The 25,269-nt window shown below is 42.2% G+C and overlaps 1 protein-coding gene across 5 annotated transcripts in view; it reads left to right on the plus strand.

Annotated features, from left to right (window-relative positions):
• The window catches only part of KIRREL3 (kirre like nephrin family adhesion molecule 3), a 1,312,393-nt gene that overhangs the window by 1,059,516 nt on the left and 227,608 nt on the right, over window positions 1–25,269 (plus strand). For all 5 annotated transcript variants that reach the window (XM_029572739.1, XM_029572737.1, XM_029572738.1 and 2 more), the window contains one exon: window positions 8,527–8,677. In XM_029572739.1, the coding sequence (XP_029428599.1) occupies window positions 8,527–8,677 (151 nt within the window). The remainder of the gene's footprint in view (window positions 1–8,526; window positions 8,678–25,269) is intronic.

Genomic DNA, 25,269 nt, shown 5'->3' on the forward strand with positions numbered 1-25,269 from the left:
AGAGTGAGTGGTCTGAAAAGTGATGGGGATAGTGAGAGAGACAGGTTGGGAGTGACTGGTGAGAGAGAGGGACTGCTGTGGGGGTGATTGGTGAGAGAGACTGAGTGAGAGGGTCTAGTGTGGGGTGACTGGTGTGTGGGACGACAGATGAGAGATTGATTAGGGTGTGACTGGTAAGAGAGAGACTGCAGTGCAGGTGAATAGTGAGTGAAAGAGGGACTAGTGTGACAGGAGAGAGAGACTGATGTGGTGGGGTGACTGGTGAGAGTAGGGAGACTGAATGGGGTAACTGGTGAGAGAGAGGGATAGGTGTGGGGGTGAGTGGTGAGAATGAAAGAGACTTATTGGGGGAACTGGATGGGGGGGGTGACTAGTGAGAAAGCCAACTGGGTGGGTGTGACTGCTGAGAGGGTCTAGTGTGGCAGGGCAGCTGATGAGGTGAGAGAAATTGGATGGGGTTCACTGGTGAGAGAGAGAGAGAGATTTGTGTGGGAGTGACTGTGAGAGACTGATGTGAGGTGACTGGTGAGAGTGAAAGCAACTGGTTGGGGAGTGATTGGTGAGAATGAGAGACTCTCACTAAATCCCAATAACAAATCCCAATGCAATGACCTTGCTCGCTTCTTTCAAACTAAGATTACCTCCCTCATAGCTAATTTCGGCACCAACTCCAAAAATTCTAATTTCCTCCCCCCTAACCCGCCCTCCTCCCTTGCATCTTTAGAGGCTTCTTCTTCACTTGAAATAGAAAACATCCTAAAAAAAATGAAGCCCTCATGACACCCCGCCGAAACTATACCTCCCAAACTGCTCCTTGCCATCCCAAAAACAATAGCCAAACCCCTCTCTGACATCATCAGTTGTTCCCTTGAACAAGACATCGTTCCCAATACTCTGAAACAAGCAATTGTTAAACCTATCCTTAAAAAACCCAACCTTGACTCCTCCGTCTTTTCCAACTTCAGACCTATCTCAAATCTGCCCTTTATTTCCAAAGTACTAGAAAGACTAGTAAACGCGCGCCTCACGGATTATCTTGATCACCATAACAGTTTTCGAAAACACTTAAGCACGGAAACCCTGCTCCTTTCACTTACTGACACCCTTCTCAAAGGAACTGACAGTGGCAAATCTTATCTCCTTGCTATGTTAGACATTTTTGCAGCCTTTGACACTGTCAATCATAACATTCTAACCAACCTCCTTATCAATATCGGGATTACTGGAACCGCTCTCGCATGGCTGCAATCATACCTGCAAAATAGACACTATTCAGTATCCCTTGGCAATCATGAATCCGACCCTATCAAACTAGACTGTGGTGTTCCTCAAGGCTCATCACTTTCTTCTACACTGTTCAACATATATATGCTCCCCCTAGCTAACCTCCTCACCAGTCTGGGATTTGACCACTTCATCCACACGGATGATGTTCAAATCCTCATCCCTGTTACTCAATCTCTCCAGAAAGCCCTCCAAACCTGGAATTCCTGTCTGTCCTCCATTAACTAACTCCTTACTGACATGCACCTCGCTCTAAACTCCCAAAAACCGAGCTCATCGTCATCCCCGCCCCCCATTTCTCCCCCCCCCCCCCCCCATTATCTCCTCACTTCATACTCGTAACCTCGGAACCATTATTGACAGTCATCTCTCATTTAAACCACTCATAAACTCTATACTCAAAGATTGCTACTTTAAACTGCACACTGTAAAAAAAACTCAGACCCCTATTACATAGTTCTGATTTCTGTACTGTACTCCAGGCTCTTATATTCTCTAAATTGGACTACTGCAATGCTTTATTCCTTGGTCTCCCCAACACGATCATCAAACCCCTTCAACTTCTGCAGAATGCTGCAGCCCGTATCCTCATGAATACCAAAAAGAGAGACCACATTACACCTACTCTGAAAGACCTACATTGGTTCCCTATCACCTCATGAATACATTACAAAGTCCTCTCCCTCATCCACAAAGCTATTATAAATGATAATACACACTGGCTCAATCCCCCTCTCCGACCTCATGTCTCAGCTAGACCAATTCGAACTATCCTCCAAGGAACTTTACACTCACCCTCCCTGAAACTCATCAGATTTTCCTCTACTTCTAAAAGAGCCCTTACCCTCGCTGGCTCTTCCCTCTGGAACTCTATGCCACATGATTTACGCACTGAAACCTTCACACCAAAGTTTAAAAAAAAATTAAAAACATGGCTATTTCTACAGGCCTTCAACTAAAGACCTCAATGCCACAAAGCTCTCATTAGTCTTTCAACTGCTCCCCTCCAGCTCCCAATGAAGTGCCCCTCCCTGTCCGGCCTCAGTGGTGCACTCATTACTCTTCTATCCTACCCCAGTTTTTGAATGCCTGTCAAGTCAACCTCTGTCCCTGTGCACCCCTTTCCTACTGCTCCGATTTACAAATAAATCCTCGCTGTGTAAACACTCTCGCCTAGCCAATGTGTACTGTCAAATATTTATTACCATCCTCCCCGCTCAAATGCCCTTGCTCTTAGATCTCATGTTAATTGTTCCTTGTTTATTTATGATCTTCCTTGTTTAATACCTTAACCAAAGTTTCTTTTAATGTTCGCCTGTTATTTTATTAACTTATATTATTAACTGTTCTCTGTTCCATGTAAAAGATATGCCTCTTTTTGGCTTGTCCTTTTTTGTTACATGTAAACCGGTACGATGTGTAAACGGATGCCGGTATATAAAAATGTTAAAATAATAATAATAATACGTAACAGTGTCGTTTTGCCATATATAAGGCATGGTTTTTGCAACAGATTTTATTGTTTGGCATTTTATCTTTTTGTTCTCTAGCAGTGTTTTATTAATTTTATTGTGTATGTATGTTGAAGAATAAGTGACGGCATATAAATAAACATAACTATAACTATAATCAAAGTGGATGGAATGAAGAGAGACTAAACAGATTGGGTTCTTCAGCTTAGAGAAGAGATGACTGAGAGGGGATATGACAGGTTTATAAAAGCATGAGTGGAACAGATAAATAAGAGATGGTTGTTAAGCAGTTACTACCCTTAAGAATAGGCTTGGGGTGACCTGCACGGAGTGGCAGTTATTACTTTATAAAATAAAGAAAATCCTTCTGACCAAAATAGCCCATTTTAGTCTTTATTTGCTATCATTTACTATGTGACTATGTTAACCTTTCAAATTTACTGAGACTAAGAGACACTCCATTAAATTAACTGCTAGCATATTTAAAGCAAATTGGAGAAAGTATTTTTTTTCACTCAAAGCACAATTAAGCTGTGAAATGTTTTGTCAGAAGATGTGGTCAAGACATCTAGCATAGCTGAATTTAAAAGACAAATTTCTGGAAGAATTATTACCTAGGTAGACATGGGGAAAGCCATTGCTTACTCCTGGTAGTGGACAAGAAAATGATCTGCTCTTTGGGATCTACTAGGTACTTCCTAGAGATCCAGCTAGGCCACTGTCAAAGACAGGATACTGGGCTCAATGGATCCTTGATCTGACTCTGCATGCGTTTCTTATGTTCTTAAATCTGATCTGCACAGAATGAATCTCTAATCTTACCTGCAATAAAATCCAAGCTGGTTTGTTATCATCTGAAAACATTTAAGAAGAGCAAAGCCAGGCAAGTCCAAACTAGCCCAGCAAGGGTCACAGAGTGTATCCAACCTTGCGGGGGGGTACTTTTGCCAATTTCATGCCGACGCAGCACTTTTGCATGTTATACTAGCTGAGCCCTATGCCTCTGCATGGTCCCCAAAGAACAACTGAGAATCAGGGCTTGCAATTCAATCAAGAGAAATGAGCTGCAGGTGCTATGTCCCCACTGGATTCTCCTCCGTGCACAATCAGGCAGGATGTGCTACTCAGCATGGTGCCCTCAATCAATCAGCACAGAAGATGAAGTGTGGAGGAGAGGGCGCAGAACCACCCTCCCTTCCACACAAACACACACACAAAACTATAACAAGAACTCCACATGAATGGACGTCATTTAAACCAGACCATTACACCAATACATTCCCAGTGCAGAGAAAGAAAAGATGGAGGCGGTGTTGTAACCTGCTGCTCCCAAGATGTATTGGAGATTATAGAATAAATAGGAACAAAAAATACACTACATACGTCTATAAACTGAAGAGCCAAAAATACAGAAAAAAGTACAAGCCTTTTCTTGCAACTGATTAAACCCACTGAGTCGACAGGCATCCTACTTAGACCCAGTTACTTTAGTAGCATTGAACTGAAGCTATTTATAGTGTTAGTAAAATGCATCCTAATAGTTTTATTTATAATGTGCTCTTAAGATCTTTGAGAAATGCAGTCTGAACTGGTTAGGATATGCATTAATATTTTGGAAAAGAAGGTTAAGTCAGGCCAGTGCCATAAAGCAGTGCCAAATGTTACTGGTTGTGAAAATAAACCTGCATTCTAAACTTAGGCAGAAGTTGGACTGTGCAGTATCCACTGTACTGTAAATACAAAGAAACTAGTTTGTAATTATTTAATGCAGAGCTTACATTACATGTAGTCATTTGCTTTTGTTTCCTATTATCAAATCTAGCTGTAATTTTAGGAACGTTATATTTCTTGGCCATTTGGGCCAGTTCCAACTTGAGGGTCTTCCATCAGTTCATAGTGAATCCAACTGCATAGAATTCCATCTCTTTCCTGTGCAAAAATCATTTTGCCTCTATTTATTTTATTTATTCAAAAGTTTTTATAAACCGCACAACAAGGCATTTATATGTCCGTCTAGGCGGTTTACAAGAATACAAACATAATTTAAATAAAAAGCAAGATTAACACAATTAAAATAAAATACATACATTAAGATTTATACTCTGGTAGTATTATATTCATAGTGATATATAACTGAAATTATTATGTTCTATAGCCATTGTTAAACAGGTAAGTTTTCAACATTTTTTAAAACTCTTTGTGATTTGGTATCAATCGGATTTGTTCGGGAAAAGTGTTCCACAATGTCGGACCTGCTACAGAGAAGGCCCTTTTCCATATTAATACTAAGCTGACAATTCTAACTGATGGAATTTCTAACAAACATTTGTCCATAGAACGGAGTTGTCTTGACGGTTTATATATTCGCAGCAGAGAGCAGAGCCATACTGAATTAGGGTTGTAGAGGAGGTTATGAATAATGGACAGAATTTTGTATGTGATGTGATGGGTTATAGGGAGCCAGTGCAGATGTTGTAAGATGGGTGTTATGTGTTCTTTTCGTGGCAGATTAAAAAGCATTCTTGCTATTGCATTCTGGACGAGTTGTAGAGGGTGTATTGTAGATAGTGGTAATCCTAAATATAATGCATTACAGTAGTCTAGATTTGTTAGAATCAGTGCCTCTAAAATTCTAAGTACTAAACACATTCAGGGCACTGATCCTTTACCTCCCGGTACCAAACCCTTGTCCATGTCTGTTCATAGCACTGACCACCCTTCACTCTGTTGTATAGCAGGAGTTCCTAACCTTTTTTGGCGTGTAGACCCTTTTTCAACCTCTAAAATGTTCATGGACTCCCACATGCTTCTCTTTCATTTTTACCTGCAGTTATGTACCATATCATAATATATAAAACTTGTTAAATACTGCTTACCGATATAAATTGAATACATATAATTGCAAAGCCCCACAGTAACAGCCCGATGCAAAATAATGCACTCAGGCTAGCACGCAGCGGGTAACACTCTATTAAGACACGTGTTTTGGACGTGCTAAAATAACCCCCGATGCAATACGGGGATTAGCATATATAAAACACGCATCCGATAGAGTGCATTGCTAATAGTATTCATTACAATCAAATTCCACGTAAATGAGGCTAATAGCTATTACTCCCCAATGTCAAAAATAGCTGTGTGGCCAAGGCACTCATTTTAACACAGAAAATTTAACACCTGCTTAAGAGCTGGAGTTAAAGGGCTCACCGAAAAAAAAAAAAAAAAAAAAAAGTCCTGCTGTGAATCATCCTAATATTATCGTCGCGATAATAAGTAGGAGGAACCACAGAAAACAGCATCCCCAAGGTCTGGCCCAATTGGCCAAGTGGTCCAGCCCTTGCCAGACTCCAAATAATTTCTCTGCTCAGAAGCTGTATATATTGGACTCCATATTTATATTGTACATTTGTATATAATTAACCCCCTCTATCTCTCTTTACTCTTACAATCCCAGTTCATTAGCCCTTGTTAATTGTAACTGCTTCTTTTCATCACGTTTTATTATGTTTTTTGGTTGTATTCTTCGCACCCCTGTTTTCTGTAAACCGACATGATGTGAACGAGTTCATGAATGCCGGTATAAAAAAACCTTAAATAAATAAATAAATAAATGACCCCCGCCAGGCCAAGAACCTCTGCCTGCAGTAAGTGAAAGAGTGAATAAATTAATATTAAGTGTCATGCACTTAATATTAGTTTATTCACTCCTTCTCTTACTGCTGATTGGTCCATTCACTGTCACATATCAGTGAAAGGACCAATCCCCTTTCAGAAGGCTGTCCTGAATGGGAATTGATCCTTTTCACTGACAGTGACAGTGAAAAGGACCAATCGAGAAAAGCCCTCCTGGGGGTGGGGAGGAAGCTCTGGCCATTCTGTTGTGGGCATACAGCCATTTATCCTGGGCACCCGATGCAGAGTGCTAGGGATGCTCAAATTATGCATTGCATGTCCCTTTTAGCACAGTGGCTCATTTGCCTCTTGCATCAAGCGCCCAGAAGAGGTGGATATGCACACGTTCAAAAAATGTGCTCCCAGTTTGGACACACGTTTTTTACGCAATTATATTGCATCAGTCTGTAAAGGGAAGGTTGGGGTTATGTTTTGTACTATTTTCTTTTTTTTTTTTTTTTTTGGTTGTTGACTCTTGTGAATTTATATTGTAAAGTGTTATAACTATGATCTGACTTGGTATGAGATGTTAAGAGTCAATCACTTCATGCCTTTTGTTTAATTTAGCTTTTTCAATAAAGATAATTAAATATAAATGATGCATTGGACAAAAGATGTTTTAATCTTTACTATTTTCAATCAGGTAAATGTGTGTGACACTGACTACTAAACCGAGTGATCACTCTGTGTGTAAGGTTGAACAACACACATAGGGAATGCACTACAGTACTATTTTCATATACTATATATTCCTCTTCAGTCTAGTGTATGGAGCAACACAAATGCACAAAGCAGAGAATGTTAAATAATGCTATATGTGTGTGAGTTCAGCCATGCATGCATTAATACTCAGTAACAAAATTAATCTACAAAGAGACTGGCTGTACCTGTGACAGTGACTGCCTGCTTTCTTTGTAGATGCATGGACTCTAATGCACAGACCCAGATGGACAGAGAGTGCAGAAAAAGCCTCTATCTTAGGCACTATGGCACAGCTATTATAGTACTGTCTGGCCCTGCCTGGCACTCCTGCTAGTTCACTGCAACAGGTCCAAACTAAAATCAATCGCTATACTTCAGACAGAAGCTGCAGCCTTAAGCCTTTCCCCTACAGGGGAGAAAAATCTTGACACACAAAACTTCCTTTTCAGTGGTGGTGACAGTGGGATGTTACAGAAAATAGAAATTAAAAACCTGTGCAGATAAACCCATACAGCAGCCAAAAGGATTGGAATGCAATGTTTTTTATGTTGAACAAGAGCACACTGTCGATTAAACAGTGTGGAATATGGACAACACAGCCCAGACAACAGCTAGCAATGTGTCTTCCTCGAGAGAAAGATGTAAATGCACTTTCAAACAATCTGTACATCCTATAAGAAGAATAGACAGCAGTGATTCCCTGATTTAGAAAAATGCTTCCCTCTGATATGTTCCCTTACATTGTCAGTCTAGTTTCCTTGCCAACAGATCCCAGTTACACTCTGAGCTCCCCCATGAGTCATAGGCACAAAGGCTGGTTGCTATGGAAACTCCCACACGACAGCCTCAGACAGGGTCTATTCTTTATAATATACTTGAATGCAGCCAATGGTATTCTGTGGCAAATGTAAAGGAATAAAATGAATGACATATGCTTCATTCATGGGAAGTGCCCATTCTTATTTGTGGGCCCACAAATGAAACTAATTAGAGTCATTCATCACAGATTGTGTATTCATTTTAAACAATTACACATTCCTATTATATGATAATGCATGGAAAATAGTGACCCCATTCACAAGTAACATAAGAAGTTCTTAGTTTCCAGTTTCTAAAAACTTTGTCAGGAAAGAGATGGTTAACAGTGATCCCAGCTTACACATAGGAGTTTTGCTTAGATAGGTTCTTGACTAATAAGGAAACAGGAGATACTTAAGAGGAGGATGGCACAGTTATCAGTGGAGGTGAATGACAAAAGATGATGAACGTGTCTCCTGGAGGGGGTAACCACCCACAGTGAGGAAGAGCTGAAAGGTATGATCAGAACGTAAAGAGTGATGCATGGCTCCCCTGGTAATATGCAACTGTCTTCTCTTGTCCTCTGTCTACCCTACAGACTCTCCTTCGGGATGGGAAAAGGGAAAGCATAGTAAGCACACTCTTCATCTCCTCCTCGAACATCGAAAATGGACAGAGCATTGTCTGCCGGGCCACCAACAAGGCCATTCCCAGTGGGAAGGAAACATCTGTCACCATCGACATTCAGCGTAAGTGCCACTAACGATATTGTTTGTACTATATGCATTAATATTTCCCCATCCTAACATAATCCCAACATTTGGTGCAATTCAGCATGCAGCCACCTCTGGTGTGGATGGCTCAGCACCTCATTTGTGGCTCACGGACTGCATGAGAACGTCTGAAGGGGTGGGAGGAGGAACACGGTTGTTATCCAGTTGTAGTGGCAGGGACTGAGGCTCAAGGACATAAAGGAGTAAATAATTTAAAACTGGGTGCACTGGTGCAATCTCTGCGGATACTCTTACCTGTGGGGTTTGCACCAATAATCAAAGGAAAACTACACAATGCAGGGATGGGCATTCATCAGGGGCAGCGGAACACCTTTGTGGTTATAGAGGCCAACATCTGTGCCTCCTAATTCCTACTGCTGCTATCTTATTTTATGTTTACACTTAGTTATTCTTTTTTACATGCATTCAGTATATATATCATATAGAGTATCATTTATTATTAACACACAATGCTAATCACAAAATGTATTACAAAAAGCACACTGTGCGCAGTAGGACAGAGTAACTAAAAAAACACAAAGTATAACAGTCAGTAATAATTGTTAGCTCCTTACTTGTGAATGTGGAGGAGCCATTTTATTATCCATGTGTGTCAACTTTGCAAAGAAAGTAGCATGGTTAATCCACTAAAACTAGGATGTGCAGAGAAAGCAAAATTTTGTTTGGTTTTTTTTTTTTTGTTGTTTTATTTCTTTTGTCGCAATATTTCAATTTACTGCACACTAAACATAATTAGGGGTAAATTTTAAAAGCCCTGCACATGTAAATCCAGCCTCGGGCAGGCGTAACTTTTGTAACAAAGGTGGGGGGTGGGTTAGGTAGGGGAGGGCCAGAAAAAAAGTTCCCTCCGAGGCCGCTCCAATTTTGGAGCGGCCTCGAAAGGAACGGAGGCAGGCTGCTCGGCTTGGCACGTGCAGGTTGCACAATTGTGCACCCCCCTTGCGCGCGCCGCCTCTGGATTTTATAACATGCGCGGGCGTATGTTTTAAGATCTGCCCCTTAGGGGTAGATTTTAAAAGTTATGCGTGGGCGTAGATTTGTTCGCGCAACCCGGCGCGAACAAATCTACACCCGATTTTATAACATGTGCGCTCTGCCGCTCGCATGTTATAAAATCCAGGGTCGGCACAGGCAGGGGGTGCACAATTGTGCAACCTGCGTGCACCGAGCCGAGCAGCCTGCCTCCGTTCCATCCGAGGCCGCTCCGAAACTAAATCCCCCCCCCCCACACCTTTGTTACGAAAGTTACGCCTGCCCGAGGCAGGCATAATTTGCGCACGCCGGCAGACTGCCAGCACGCCATTCCCCGGCCTGGGAGCTGGTTCAGAGGTCTCAGCCACGCCTCTGGAACGCCCCCGGGCCGGCACCATGCCCACGGCCCCACTCCTGGAACACTCCCAAATGCCGCGCCACCCAAGCAAAGCCCTGGGACTTACGTGCATCCTGGGGCTTTGTGCACACCGGCGGCCTATGCTGGATTTTCGCGTGCAGGGCTTTTAAAATCTGCCCCATAGTGTGCATTAAAAAATATTATTGCACACTATAATCAAAACAAAAAAAAAGTGCATATCCCTACTGGAAAATGTATATAAGCAATAACATTGCAGTATCAGAGAAACCTTGACATAATTGCAGAGAATGAAGAAGTAGTTTTGAAATGGGACATTTCCAGATCAACCAATAAACATGTGCTGCTAGAAAGTCAGACATAGTAGTAAAGGAGAAAACAACAGGAACAGCACTGCTACTAGCCAAGCAACTATTCTGTATTGCATATGGAGAGAGAGATCATCATCAGGTCCTAAGAAAGCAATCCGAGACCAGGAAAATGTGATATAAAGATACAGAAACAGTCCCAATTCTGTGAGCACTGCTCGCTTGATTAAAAAGGACTTCCACGCACCTTGATATGTTACCTGTATGTCCTACCCCATAAGAGCTTCAGAAGGAAACTCTTTGGCATAATGCAAGTATTAAGAAAAACACTAACAGTAAATTTTGAGAGAGTGAGATCTTGGCATAGTATGTGCATGACAAACCTAATATAAACCCTACACCTCAAGTTCTGTAAACATATGCTTTGCCTTCACAGACACGTGCCCTCCCCACCCCCATTCCCACACATAACAATGGGTCCAGAGCAGAACTAGAACATTTCCCCATGCATCTCACCATAGAAAAAAATATTCAGATTCTGGTATCATCTCAGTAACAGCAACACAAACTCCCTCCACTACCAGGCACATTGTGAATTAATAAAAAATAAATCCTGCAAAATAAATTCAGCACATATGTAGCAAATATGCCATTCCACAGCAGCACTAATTCACAGAACTCGTACAGAAACAATATTACCTATGAAAAGGTAACACAGCAAATATTACACCAGGTTCTAGATAACAAAGTTCCAAATTATGCTGCTAAATAGCAGCACAGTCACTACTTATTTATTTATTTTATTTATTTGTAGGGTTTTATATACCGTTATTTGGTAGAGCCATCATAACGGTTTACAAATCTGCAATTATCATCCAACATACGCAATTATCTTATAATCAAATGGAGTTAACACAGTAGTTGGGAACAGTAGGGTTTTGTGAACAATCAACATATTTTCTTAGTCGTTGAATAACAGAATATTGCGGAGTCTTTATCCGGATGTCTTAAAATGCTGTTTATGTGGCTAAGGGGGTCATTTATCAAAATGCGCTAAGGCGTTTTTGCATGCGTTAAGATGAGATTTGGGCAGTGTTCTCTCCACCCAGCTTGATATTACCCAGGTAGAGAGTCCATCAAGCTAGGTTGAGAGAACCTTGCACAAATATCATCTTGAAGTGAGTTTCCTCACTCCAAAGGTCATCAAATCTTCACAAGAGACCACTGTTCTGTTCGTACGTCTCATGTTGAATGTCAAAGTGGCCCATAACCCCCTACACTAATACCTAAACCTCACCTCGAGTTACTAGGTGGGCCACCCATAGGGATACAAATACCTATCTAGGGAGAGGACATTATGGCTAGTCTCTCTCTCTCTCTCTCTTTCTCTCTCTCAACCATGAACAATGGTCCCCCAGTGGTCAAATGCAGGAAATACAACAGGTATGGCACTTATCACAAAGTTTGAAAATATTATTGCAATTTGTGCTAACTTAGCTCTTTGCATAGGTAATTAGCACAAATTGCGATAAAGTGTATATAAGCATAAAACACACCCCTTTTACTGTCGCATGCAATACTTATTGCATTTTGATAAATCCAGGCCTAAGTCAGATAGCCAGATAAGTAGTGCTTTTTAGACTTATTTGGCTATCTGACCTAGCCAGATAAATCAGAAATTATCTGGATAAGTGTAATATGTAATCACACTTTTTTTTTTTTTTTTACATGCATGCATATTGCAGGCTGCATTTTTGCATATTTTATAACCTTCATATATCATATATGCACAATTTATAAAATGCAGGAGTAGATTTTCACGCATCCATATACATGCAGATGTGGGTGCGCCTGAAGCTGTTTGAAAGTTTTCCTTCCTATAAATAGGGCCCAGTATAAGAAAATAAGGAGATGAAAAGGAAGGATGAAATCACGCCTGTATATGTAAAGGTTGAACAAGTAAAGAGTAGACTCTGACAGCTGGTTGGGTTGAAAGTGGACCCAAACATCCATCAAGTGAAACATTTTTCTGATTACTCAACAGCTTTCCATAGGATAATCCAGGAATAGGTGAACAGCCTACCTACCCAACCAGTCCTCACCTCACGGTGCCACTGCAGAAAGGAGATCTCTAAAACCAGATGATGGGCTTTACATTGTAATTGCTGTGATTTTTGCCTCCAGCCTCCCAGATTCCAAAAATTAGTAGAACCACCTTACGTGCAGAATTTGGGATGTCATTTCATTTTATATTTAAATTGTTTACAAAAAAAAAAAAACAACCCATGGCAAGCCAAGCAAACTAAAGTCACTCCAGAAATTAATGATTTTCACCTATGCTGATTAGATGCAGCTCAGATAACCTACTAAATATTAGCCTCTGCTCCCCACAAGAAGCCAGATTTCTGGAGTAAGGTTACAGACAGTCTCCTTGTGGTTGGAGGGTGGAAGTAAATTGAAATATGTCTGGATCATTTCATTTTGTAGCTGTGGCAGACAGCAAAGGATGTTTACATGTGGCAGAATGGTAACATTTTCTCTCTTGTTAAATTTAGCAGCAGTGGCAAGGCAATAGTATTTTTGTTTTCTCCTCCACCCTGACTCTGCAGTCTGCTGACCAATGTTTCCTCCAAGGAGTGACGAGGTGTGTGCATGCTGCTGACCTTGGCCTCTGCTCATTTATACATATTTTTGATGCAGTGCAAATGCACCCATTTTCTAAGGCTGCAGGCTGCCACAGTAAATATTACCATGCTACCTGCTTGCCAGATCCCAATTAAAAGTCATCTTAATGGTCCAGTGGGGCCACGAACACAGTTAAAATCTCGCCTTTTAAAACAAAGCATACTGCTACAGCTGGGAGGCTTTTAAGCAATTCCAGAGTGTACAGGACAAAACTGAGCTAACAGCCAAGGGTCTTGATAGGTGATAGCCAGAGCCTACTTATACAAAGAGAGAGGGAGAGAGAGAATGTAAACAGATGTGAACTGATTATAGAGCATTCTTTCATACTTCTCAGCCCTGCTGAAATTCCGCCAGCCACATCACTACATTGAACTGACAGGATGATAAGTAACGAAACATATCAGCATGTGAGGTCATGTGTGGTGATACTTCCCAGGAGATGTCCAATGAAACATGATTGGCAAGATGGCCCGCACCAGTATTCCCTGGCTTATACCCCCAACCTTGGGGTAATGTGAGACTACCGAGTGACAGCTTAATGTGAGATCAATATGGAGACCACATGATCCCAAATGCAGCCTGGCAGATGTGCTTGTCTCCCCCCATTCCCCCACCCACATAAATGCTTCTTATAAGTCTTAAGGGAGGCAATTTTCAAAACTGCGTTTACAGATAGAAAGTCCGCAGGTAGTTTTAGCTGTGGGCTTTGCATCAATTCTGAAAGGTGATAATTGCATATTTTCTCTTTGAAAATTGCCCTGGGGCAAGCATACTCTCAGGCACTTGCACCTGCTTTTTCCGCAAGTACTTACATAGAAAATAACATGTGCAGAAATGCAATATATGCATTATTTTCCTGTCCCAATCTATCCTCTCTATGCAGGTAAAAGTACAATATACATTATTTTAGCCACATAGCGTCCTTTGCCCAGCTAAATAGCTTTTGAAAATTGTCCTCCCTGCGTATATACTGTGAACAGCCTAATGCTGATGCCAGGTATTAGCAAGTACATATACTGCATAAGTGTTAATGTGTGTACATTCAGCGAGTTCCAACTCTTTGCTATTCTGAAAACATTTGTACCCTTAAATCCTTTCATGCTGAACATGGCACCATATAAGAGAAGAGCCCTCCGAGTCCATCATTTCATTGCCATTTTTATTCAACAAACAACATCAAAGCTGACTCTGCAGCAAATAGCATGAGTGGGATTAAAAACAATGTTTAATAGCTTGACACAAGATAAACTTTAAGATGTGAAGCCAGAAAGTATATGGAAACATATGCCCAGCCAGCATCTGAGATCCTTGAGTTATTCCAGTCACAGCATTGGAAAGCATACATCCAGTGACACAAGTGAATTTTGGAGAACTTCTGTATGCTTTTTCCCCACCCTGAGAATTAAAAAAAAAAAAAACCTTATATCTGTATCTACATATAAAAAAATAAAAGTGCATGTGTGTCTGTCTGTCAGGGCTATAGCTTGAAGACTCTGCAACCTGACGTTTGACTTATATATTATAATAACATAGTAAAAGACAGCAGTCAAAGACCCAAGTCCATCCTGTCTGCCCAGCAAGTTGTTTAGAGTAGTAATTCTCACTCCATGAAAGTATCCCTCTTGCCTTCTGTTAAGGGTAGTAACTACCACTGAATGCAGGTTACCCCCATGCAGAAATGATGCAAATAATGTTAGCATAGATTACCCCAGATCTTCATCTCCATCCTTTAGCCTCGGAATCCATAGTGTTTATCTCATACTCTTTTGAAATCCATTACCATTCTTGTCTTCACTACATCTTCCAGGAGGTCATTCCATGCATCCTCCACCCTTTCCATGAAGAAATGTTTCCTCACATTGGTCCTGAGGTAATCCCCTTGGAATTTCATATCATGCAAGTTTCTTTCCATCAGCAAAGGTTTTATTTAAAAGTCTGTTTCATATTTCTTCCAGCCCTACTCTCCTCCAGGGTATATATATTTAGGTTTTAGTCTCTTCTCATAGGTCTTCCAGTGCAGACCCTACACCATTTTGGTTGCTTTTCTCTGGACCGCTTCTATCCTGTCTCTGTCCTTTATGAGATTGTCTCCAGAACTAAGACAATACTTCTTATAAGACCTCATCAAAGCATTGTATAGGGGTATTATTACCTTCTTTTTCCTTGCAGACCAGCATCTTTCTGGCCTTAGTCACATTGCTCTACTACCTTCAGATCTTAAGCCAGGTTCTTGTGGCCTGGTTTGGCCTCTGTTGGAAACAGGATGCTGGGATTGATAGACCCTTGGTCTGACCTAGCATGGCAATCTCTTATGTTCTTATGTTCTAAGCCATTATCATTCCAAGGTGTCTCAGTCCATGCACATCGGTCTTTTTCTCCCCATCATGTACAGTTCTTCTGGATTACTGCATTCCAACTATATGTATTTGTCCTTCTTAGCATTAAATCCTACCTGCCTAATCTTTGACCACTTTTTGAGCTTTCTTAAATTGCTTTCAATTCTCTACCCCTTCAAATGTGTCCACTCTGCTGCAAATTTGTCATCTGCAGAAAGATAAATGTTTCCTTCTAACCCCTCTGCAATAACACTCATGAAGATATTGCACAGAACTGATCCTTGAGGCACTCCACTTATCACCATTCTCTCTGACATGCTGTCTACTGTCAGTCAACCAATTTATAATCCATTCTGCCACCATGGCTCCCACTCCCAACCTACTTATATTATGAGCCTCCGTGCAGGACCAAATTAAAAGCTTTACTAAAATCCAAGTAAGCCACATAAAGTGCTCTTCTTGATCCGATTCTCTAGTTATCCAATCAAATCATTTGACACGACCTTCCTCTGGTAAAACCATGTTGCCTGAAGTCCAGCAATCCATCAGATTATAGATAGTTCACTATTCTTTCCTTCAGCAGAGACTCCATTAATTTTCTCACACCAAGTTAAGGCTAATTGGCTGTAGTTTCCAGCCTCCTCTCTGCTACCACCTTTATGAATTGGGACCACAACCGCCATTCTCCAGTTTTGTGCACTCTCCCACCTTCAAGGATCTATTGAGCAGGTCCTTCATTGGACCCGCCATCACATGTCTGAGCTCCCTTACTATCTTGGGATATATCTTATCTGGCCTATGGCCTTGTCCACTTTCAGTTTTGCTAGTTCCACCCTAACACTCTTGTGAGTAAATGGGTTTGTATCTCCCCCAATCCCATCCATACTCTTGCCAACCAGCAATAATCCTCCTCCAGGTTTTCTTTAATGAACACTGAACTGAAGTATTTATTTAATATTTCTGCTATTTCTTCATCTTTCTCCACACATTGCTTCTTGTTTCTTTTCAATGTTATATTACCATTGCTGGCTTTCTTCCTTTCTCTGATATATTTGAAAAATGTTTTGTCACTTTGGTTTACCTCTTTGGCAATCCATTCTTCCTCTTGACCTTTTGCTATCCTGATTTCTTTCCTAATTTCCTTCAACTTTACTAGATATTTTTCCCTGCGTTCCTGTTTTTGGGAGCCTTTCTACTTTTTGAATGCTGATCTTTTTGCCTTTCATTTTTTGGCCATCTTCTTGGAGAACCAAATCAGTTTCCTTTTGATTTATCTTCTTTCATAAAGATTTGTTGTCTTTACTATAGCTCCTTTTAATTTATCCTACTCTTGTTCCACTTTATACATCTTTTCCTTTACTTCAGGCTCATTTTTTTTAGGGTGGAGTTTGCCTGCGTGACTGCTCTATGTTCTTTCTGGGGTATCTATTTTACTACTAGAGTCCACGCATGTGTGGGCCAGGAGCCATGCATGGACACATGTACCATGCATCTGGTAGATACGGTATATCTAATGCAAGGCCTTGGTAGTCTCCTGGATGCCAAGGCATGAGGGTAGTAGCTCATACAAGTTGGGGAACAGACAACATTGCTCTGGGGGTGACAGAACCCCTGCAGCCAGCAGATCAGCATGACTCTAGGGGCTGGAGCTACTCAACACATGGCTCCAGTGGAGGAGCAGGGTACACTTAAAGGATAGCAGTGGTGCATGTGGAGGACAGAAAACTGATGCAGAGGTACAGAGAACAAGACAAAAAGAGTTATCTTAGCCTGTCATTGTAACAACACTGCTCTAGGATAGGAGTGGCTTGTGCAGGCTGGTAGTTAGCTGCAACAGGGGGTGGGAGACCGAGAAGTAGTCGGAGACTGCAGCAATCCACACTGGAGCAGAGGAGAAAGGGAGAATTTGGGACTGAGGGAAGATGAATGGAGGCTGTTTCAAGCATTCATGCTGATTTGCAATGAGAATAAGAATTAATTGACATATGGGTCTGTTGGTCTTTTTCCCGCTATCCTCTAATATATTACTGTACCTCTGGACTCTAACCACTTGGCCTGTCATCCTAAGCAGAAATGATAACCTCCTGAAGATGCTTAAGATGTATGGAGGATGTCCCAGTTATTATTGCACAAACAGCAGCATCTACTTTTGGTTTGTGACCTGGCAAGAGGCTTCCCATTGCAAGGGCTGGAGTAAAATAAAGGGCTTAGAAATAGAGGCAAATCCCTGGGTAGCTGAGAGTTAAGGCTCGGGGTTCCATTGGTCCAGTAGAAGATGGTTCTAATTGAGGTGGAAATTCAAAGGAGCTAGAGAGAGCTGCTGAACACACACACACACACACAAAAAAAGACACCACAGAAAGGGATTGAATAATGGAACATCCCATTATGTACATACTCTTCGTCATATGCCATGTGTCTGCTGTAGGAGTTGCCATGCAGGATCTTGGCATTAAAAAGAAAGCTCTTGGCTAGAAACGATATCTTTGCAGAAGAAAAGTCACTCAATTAGTAACTATGAAATAACAATAGAGGAAAGCCTGACAATGGATTCTGCACAGCAGCTCTCACAGTCTGTACTCTCTACACAGCTGCCCTGGTATCAACTCATCATGTTCAAAGCTGGGCTCACTTCTGCTATTCCAAATTATAACATTGTTAAATCAGATTAATATACATTGCAACAGTCTATAATTTGTCTGTTTCCTTTATACAGATGCCAGGTACGTTTTAATATTTGTTGTATCTTTGTGAGGATATTGAAAGGATGAAGGCAGTTCAAAGAAGAGCTACTAAAATGATACAGGACCTGCAACATAAGCGCTACAAAGAAAGGTTTAGGAAAATCAAAATGTGCTCACTAGAGAAAAGAAGGAAACAGAGATATGATAGAAGTATTCAGTGATTGAGCAGACTTCCATAAAGTACAGGAAGCAGATTTTTTTTCAATAGAAGTTTCAAGTTTATTCCAGCTTATTTCGCACTAATGTATAAGTACTCTTGGCAAAGTACAACATAGAAATATAAGCTCAAGAACAAGGCATTATGATACAAAGTTGGAAGGGGGGAAGACTCGTTGGAAATGTGAGCAAATATATCCCTGCTGAGGATAATGGATGCTTGGAACAGCCTACCAGCAGTGGCGGCGGCAGCAGCAGCAGCAACCACAATAGTAGCAAGACAGGTGCAGAAGGCAGGAGGTAAAGGCAAGTAACAGAGATGACCCAAACTGAGTACAGTTTGCCATAACAAGAGCCAGTGGACATATACTAGGTGGGCCAAGAGGTCCATAACTACTATGCTGCATGTCACACAATCAATGCAGGTGCTGATATATATTAATAGAATCCTGTTCTATGAACATGTGCTCTGCATACTTTACTGTGTAATACTTTGGGTACAGATGCAACCACACCCTAGATGGATGGCTTGGCAAAAGTACCTCCTCCAGGTATTTCCCCCATTTTAACAAAGTTAGTTTTCCTCCAGTCTAGGACCCATGCTTTTGAATGAATTTTCATCAAATAAAGTAAAACGGTCCTAACCAAATCGAGGCACACTTTCAGGGTTCAACCTGTCTCAAAAGCATACAGCACTGCAATCATAAAAGATTTGTTTCAATATCTTAGTGTGCACTTTAGAAGTTTTTGTCTTCTGTTAAATCCTTTTCTTCAGTCCTTTGCTCCTGCATAGTTTTTAATATATTTCCCACTCTTACCCCTAGTTTCATCAACCCGTGGTAAAAATAGCAGAAATATGGCATGTTAGCATCCCACGAGAAAAAGCTAGGTGTGGTTAGGGAAATTAACGAATTACCACATCACGTCATGTTATGTGTCTTGCATAATGTTAAGCGTCACACATCATTTTACGTATAACACATTATTTTCTTAGTTTATGTATATCTGCTTCCTGCAGCTGCCTCTTTGAGGGTATATCAGGAGTTAGAGGAGGAGAAGAGTTTGGTGAGTAGTTGGAGGCATTGATAGTGAAGCTCTTTATTTGATGGCCTAATTGAGTTATTTTGTTTCTTGTGTTTCATCTGTTTACCTTTACGTGTGTCTATTGTGTTTTTCTGAGTGAGAAAGAAATGTTAGTTTTTGTGTGTCTGTCTGTCTGTCTGTCCCTTCGTGTGGAGGAGTGGTGATGGAGAGAATGAGGCATAGGGAGGTGGAAGAGGAGCGAGGATAAGAGGGAAGAGGAAGGCAAGAGGGTTGGGGACTGAGTGGTAGGAGGAGGAGTAGGGATAGGGAGGAGGGAAGGGATATGAGGTGTCAAAAGGAGGAGGGTTCTAGACAGATGTATATGGAGGGAGAAGGATGGCAAGGTAGGCCTAGACAGAGGTTGAGGGAGTTGTCAGGGAAGAGGAAGGGAGTGGAGCGGGGAGTGGGAGCAAGATTCAGGAGAGTGACAATACCTCTCCAGAAGTAGATGTGGCAATCCAATCCGCCAGCAATCCAATCTGCCAGCAGCCAGGCAGCAGCTCATCTGTGTCCTCGTGCCTACAAGTTCAGCATGGTAGGAGCACAAGATGGCGCCAGCCATCTATTGCTCCTACCATGTGACAGGGGCTGACCAATGGCACCGGTAGCCCCTGTGACATAGTAGGTCAAAGGCTATCGGCACCATTTTGAATGCCGGCAGCCGAGGGTGTGAGTGCAGGAGATGGCTCCCGGACCTCCCGCTGGACCACCAGGGATTTTTGGTAAGTCTTGGGGGGGGGGGTCAGGAGGGTGGGGGGTTTGTTTAAATTGGCTCCTTTAGACGGCCGAATAATTCAGCGAAGATTCGTTGTATTTGTGGGGAATCGCGATACGTTTTGCTTCCCCACAAATACAACGACTATGACCCTATATGTTGCAGATTATTTATTTATTTATTTATTTATTAACTTTTATTTACCGACATTCGTGCAGCACATCATGCCGGTTTACAAAGAACTCAGGTGGGCGATACAATAAAACAATAAAACAATGTACAAAGAATAAAATAAAGTAACAAAAACATAACAATATAACCTTAGAACAAAATACTATTTCTTACGAAAAGGACACATTACCAATTCGTAGGGAATGAATGCACACCCCTAGCCCCTTGCTTAATAATCCTGACACCGATGGAATAGCGGCTCATTCAACAACTAGGACCGGGCATCTTTGAGGGCATGGATGAGGCCCTGAACATGACATGAGCAGGAAGTCAGTAAGTTACATCACCTGTAAATGTGAAGTCTGCTACAGATGTCCACATGTTTTTGCATAGGATGCTCACCCAGGAAGCCCCAGTCCCAAATATGGAGCTCCGAGTACCAGCAGTGCAGCCCCAGATTTTAGTGGCCCCTTTCTGATGGATGGTGAGACACAATGAACAAAGAAGCTGCAGCAGCTACTTTAACACCTTGGGTTGCCCATACCCCTTGATGCCAGTCTTAACATGTCAAGCTTACTGAAGGGCACTGCCGTGCCATTGGAAGAAGATGCACAGTCCCTAGCTGCTTTCAGCACGCCACATGTCCTGCAGGATTTATAAGACACCAAGCCAGCTCAGCCCATGAACCCAGTAATGCCAGCACTGCAGCTGCAGACACTACCTCTGCAACCCACAACCCCACAACCAGCAGCATCAATAGTGAATCTAACTGTGCAGGCCATACATGACCACATCGAGAGGAGGCATGGGCTGAAGTTACACTATATATAGGCAGAGCTGGTCCAAGTAAGGAAAGGCTCAGCTCAACCATACCCATGCCATGCAGCAGCAAACAGCATCCCTTACACAGGGCTTTACCACTGTGTATACTTCCATAAATAATTTGACCACAATGGTACTGCAGCTAATTCAGCATTTGCCATAGCTTGCACCTGTGCCATACCAATCCTCATAGGAGTCCGATGAGTAGTCCCTGGCTATCAGGAAGGGCCAGGGGTAGGCCTCTAAAAGAAATGCCACCCCCATCCAGCAAAAAGCCCTGGGGAGAAAAAGGGCCATGAAGCACACTGGCGCCAACCCTTAACAATTGCTCTCAAAGATGACAGTTCCAACCATGCCAGGCATGTCCTATGTACAGAGTTCCTGTACTGGCTAGATGGAAGAAGACTGCTGGGCCCAACCGGTCTATGGTGTTCCTGTGCCAGATTGCTGATGTGGATGGTGTACTGTCTACCAGTGTTGTCCTGCTGCTTTCTTCTCATACCCTCCTCTATGCTCTGCCCATAGTCCTGCCTCCTTGCTGTGGTCCCCAGTCACGGTCCTGCTAGTGTCTCATCCCATCATATCTTCTCATCCTGCTGATGGTGTATCTTCTCATGCTGCTGGTGTCTCATCTCATCATGCTGGTGTTTAATTTCAACATGTCTCGTTTCATTGTGATGCTGGTGCCTCTTCTCATGCTACTAGTTTTTCATCTTATCCTGCCTCATCCTGCCGCTGCCTCATCTCCTTGGGCTGCTGCCTCTATGCTGCACTTTCTGCTCTTAGTCCTGCTTGCTTGCTTGCTTGCTAAGCGGATCACAGAATAAACATTAAAATCATATCACACATCTGACATAACTTAATATATACATAACAAAAACAACACTTCCCCACATAGAATCCACATACATAGAGAAAGCTGCTATGTTTATATTGCACCTATCCAAAAGCTTCCCTAAAAAGGCTTGCCTTAAGCATTTTCTTAAACGATTTTATATCCTGCCTTAACTCTATAGGTAAATCATTCCATAATGTTATTACCACAATGGATAAAGCTCACTTTCTAGTTTCCTGTAATATTGTGTTGGGTGTTTGGGAAATAGAACACATTTATGCGAGTTGTTTTTTTAAATTATTGGATGTTCATCAGCTGTTTTGACATGTTTATTCTTTTTATTAGTATCATTTTAATATTATAAATGTTTTTTACCTTTTGATTTTATTGCTGGGGTCCAGCATGGGGCGGGGAGGAGGAAAATACTGACTGCTCTAGCCTGGGGGAGATGAGCGTACTGGGGTTGAATGGAGTGAGGGGAGAATGCTGGGGTCTATCCTGAAGGGTGAGGGGAGAAAGGTGGGGGAGGATTGTCTTGGAATTTCTAAAGTCCGCTGTTAGTAAATTTAAATATCAATGGGAATGTGGAAGCACATTTTAAACACTTTTAAAAATGAAAAGCTGGGTTGGGAAGGAAGCTAAAAATCACAAAAATATTGTAAGTGCCATATGTTGCCATTGATTCTGCCGTGATTCCCATCCTATGATGGTAACTTTCATAACAGTGCGCAGGCACACATGTGCGCACGTTCATTGTAGCCCGCGCCCAGAAACGTGGCCATTTTATAACATACATGCGCATATGCACATGTTATAAAATAGGCTGACCGCATTCACATGTGCGCAGAATTTTAAGTGGACACATGCCCCTGTGTGCACAAATTTATTTTATGTATTTTATTTATCGAGTTATATATACCGTCGTTCAGTTTCGCCATTGCAACGGTTTACAAAGTTTCGATGTTTAACAGTGTCCAAAAGATTCATGCAATTGTTAACATAGATACTGTAGTCTTTATAAATGTAGTTCGGGTGTCAAACTATACAGGTTCAGTTATGTGTTCTATTACATGCTTGCATTGGTTCCACATGTTTGCATAGGGCCAGTAGGAGGGAAGTAATATCTGAGAGTCATTGGGTGTTTAGGTAGGCTTTGGTAAACATCCAGGTTTTTACTTCTTTTTTGAAGGTTTTTAAATTTTGCTGTATTCTAAGTTCGGTTGGGAGGATGTTCCAGAGTTTGGGACTTCCTAGGGATATGGCTCTCTTCCAAGTTGAGGTAAGTTGTTTGGAACGAGCAGGTGGAATCTTTAATAGACCTTTGTTAGCTGAGCGGAGGTTTCTGTTTGGAAAGTGTAGTTTTATAGATGTACTTAGCCAGTTTGTTTGTTTTTTGTATATTATTTTGTGTAATATGGATAGTATTTTGTGTTCAATCCTGAATTTTATTGGGAGCCAGTGTAGTGATATAAGGGTTTGTAAATAAACTGTGGCCTATGTTCAAATGCCAAAAGTGGGACGAGTTTTATTTGGGGGATAGAAGGAGCGATCTGAGAGCAGGTCTAACCTCCCTGAGTTATCTAGTTCTATAAAACAAATTTGAAGTTTTAGAGAATTCTGTCAAAAGGTCTAATCTGCAGTTTTTTAGTTTTCCTAAGATATCTAGATGCTCGCCACCAGATACATTTAGGCAATCTCAGGGGTTTTGAAATGACAGCTGAAATCATACTACCAAAAGTTTATTAATTTTTCTTTTTCCCTGATGTGAGCATGGTGACTAAAACTAAAAGAAAACAATATTTGGCAGTATTTTTTTTTGTGTTGAATTTCATTTTGAATTCCCCTTCGTGTGATCAAGTATTAGCAGAACATTGTTTGCAAGATGGGGAAGGTGGTTTTGATCCAAAGCAGAGGGGTAGATTTTCAAAGGGGTATGCGCGTAGGATACGCGCGACCCCCCCGAAAACCTACCCCAAAGCCCCCCTGCGTGCGCCGAGCCTATTTTGCATAGGCTCGGCGGCGCGCGCAAGCCCCGGGATGTGCTTAAGTCCTGGGGCTTGCATGGAGAGGCGTGGCGGGGGCGTGGCAGGGGCGTGGCGGGGGCGTGGCGGTCGTGATGCAGCCTTTCAGGGGCATGGCGCTGGTGACGCGACATTTCGGGGGCAGCACCGTGGGTGTGGTTTTGGCCTGGGGGCGTTCTGGGGGCGTGGCCGCGCTCTCCGGAACAGCCCCCGGGTCGGATGATGGTGCGCCAGCAGCCCGCTGGCGCGCGCAGATTTATGTCTTGCCTCCGGCAGGCGTAAATCCGGCGATAAAGGTAAGGGGGGGGGTTAGATAGGGCCAGGGGGGGTGGGTTAGGTAGGAGAAGGGAGGGGAAGGTGAGGGGAGGGCAAAAGAAAGTTCCCTCCGAGGCCGGCCTCGGAGGGAACGGAGGCAGGCTGCATGGCTCGGCGTGCGCAGGCTGCCCAAAATTGGCAGCCTTGTGCGTGCCGATCCCGGATTTTAATGGATACGCGTGGCTACGCACGTATCTATTGAAATCCCGCGTACTCTTGTTTGCGCCTGGTGCGCGAACAAAAGTACGCGTTCGCGCTAAATTATAAAATCTACCCCAGAGTGTTTTTCTGAAGGGCATTGCCAGGCGGGAAACATACTCTCCAATCCCCCATGAATCCTGAATCTGTGTCTCCAATATGAGTTAGTTTGGGGGAAGCAGGGGAAGAGATGTCAGTAGTAAGACACTATATGAAAGCTGATTTTTCAATAAATTTGAGCCGTGTGCTCTATTTGTGATTTTTATTAATTTAATATTAATATTTGTAACAGATTCCTTATGTTTTGAGGACATTATAGGACCCAATATCTTTTGTTGATTGTAGTTTGTTGCTTTTATACTTTCTTGATTATATATATATGTTAAGGACATTTTTCCTTCTTATAACTTTTTTTTTTTTTTTTACTTATTTTGCTATAGTTGTGCTGCCTCTTTTCCTTTCTTCCCTCCTTCCAGTTTTTCCTCCTTCATGGACCAGGTGACATCCCCTGTTAGGCCTGGCAGCATCTCCCCATCTGTAACAGAAGCAGTTCCTTGTAAAGCTTTTTCTCTGTATTTCCAGTTCTTTGTAAACTGATGTGATGTTCCCAACGAATGTCGGCCTAGAAAAATCTTTCTTAGAGCTGGAAACTTAACTCTGGATCAGAGAGGGAGGCAGGTTTCCAGCGCTGCTGTGCTGTCACTGGATCTTGGGGCAGAACCTCCGGGGCCGTCTCCTCTGCTTTGCTTTAGTTCCCCATAAGTCACCGGCGGGGACCTGGAATCACTTTTCGATGGGTGGGTTCGGAGT

Source organism: Rhinatrema bivittatum, chromosome 12 (assembly GCF_901001135.1).
Source record: "Rhinatrema bivittatum chromosome 12, aRhiBiv1.1, whole genome shotgun sequence".
Lineage (NCBI taxonomy): Eukaryota > Metazoa > Chordata > Amphibia > Gymnophiona > Rhinatrematidae > Rhinatrema > Rhinatrema bivittatum.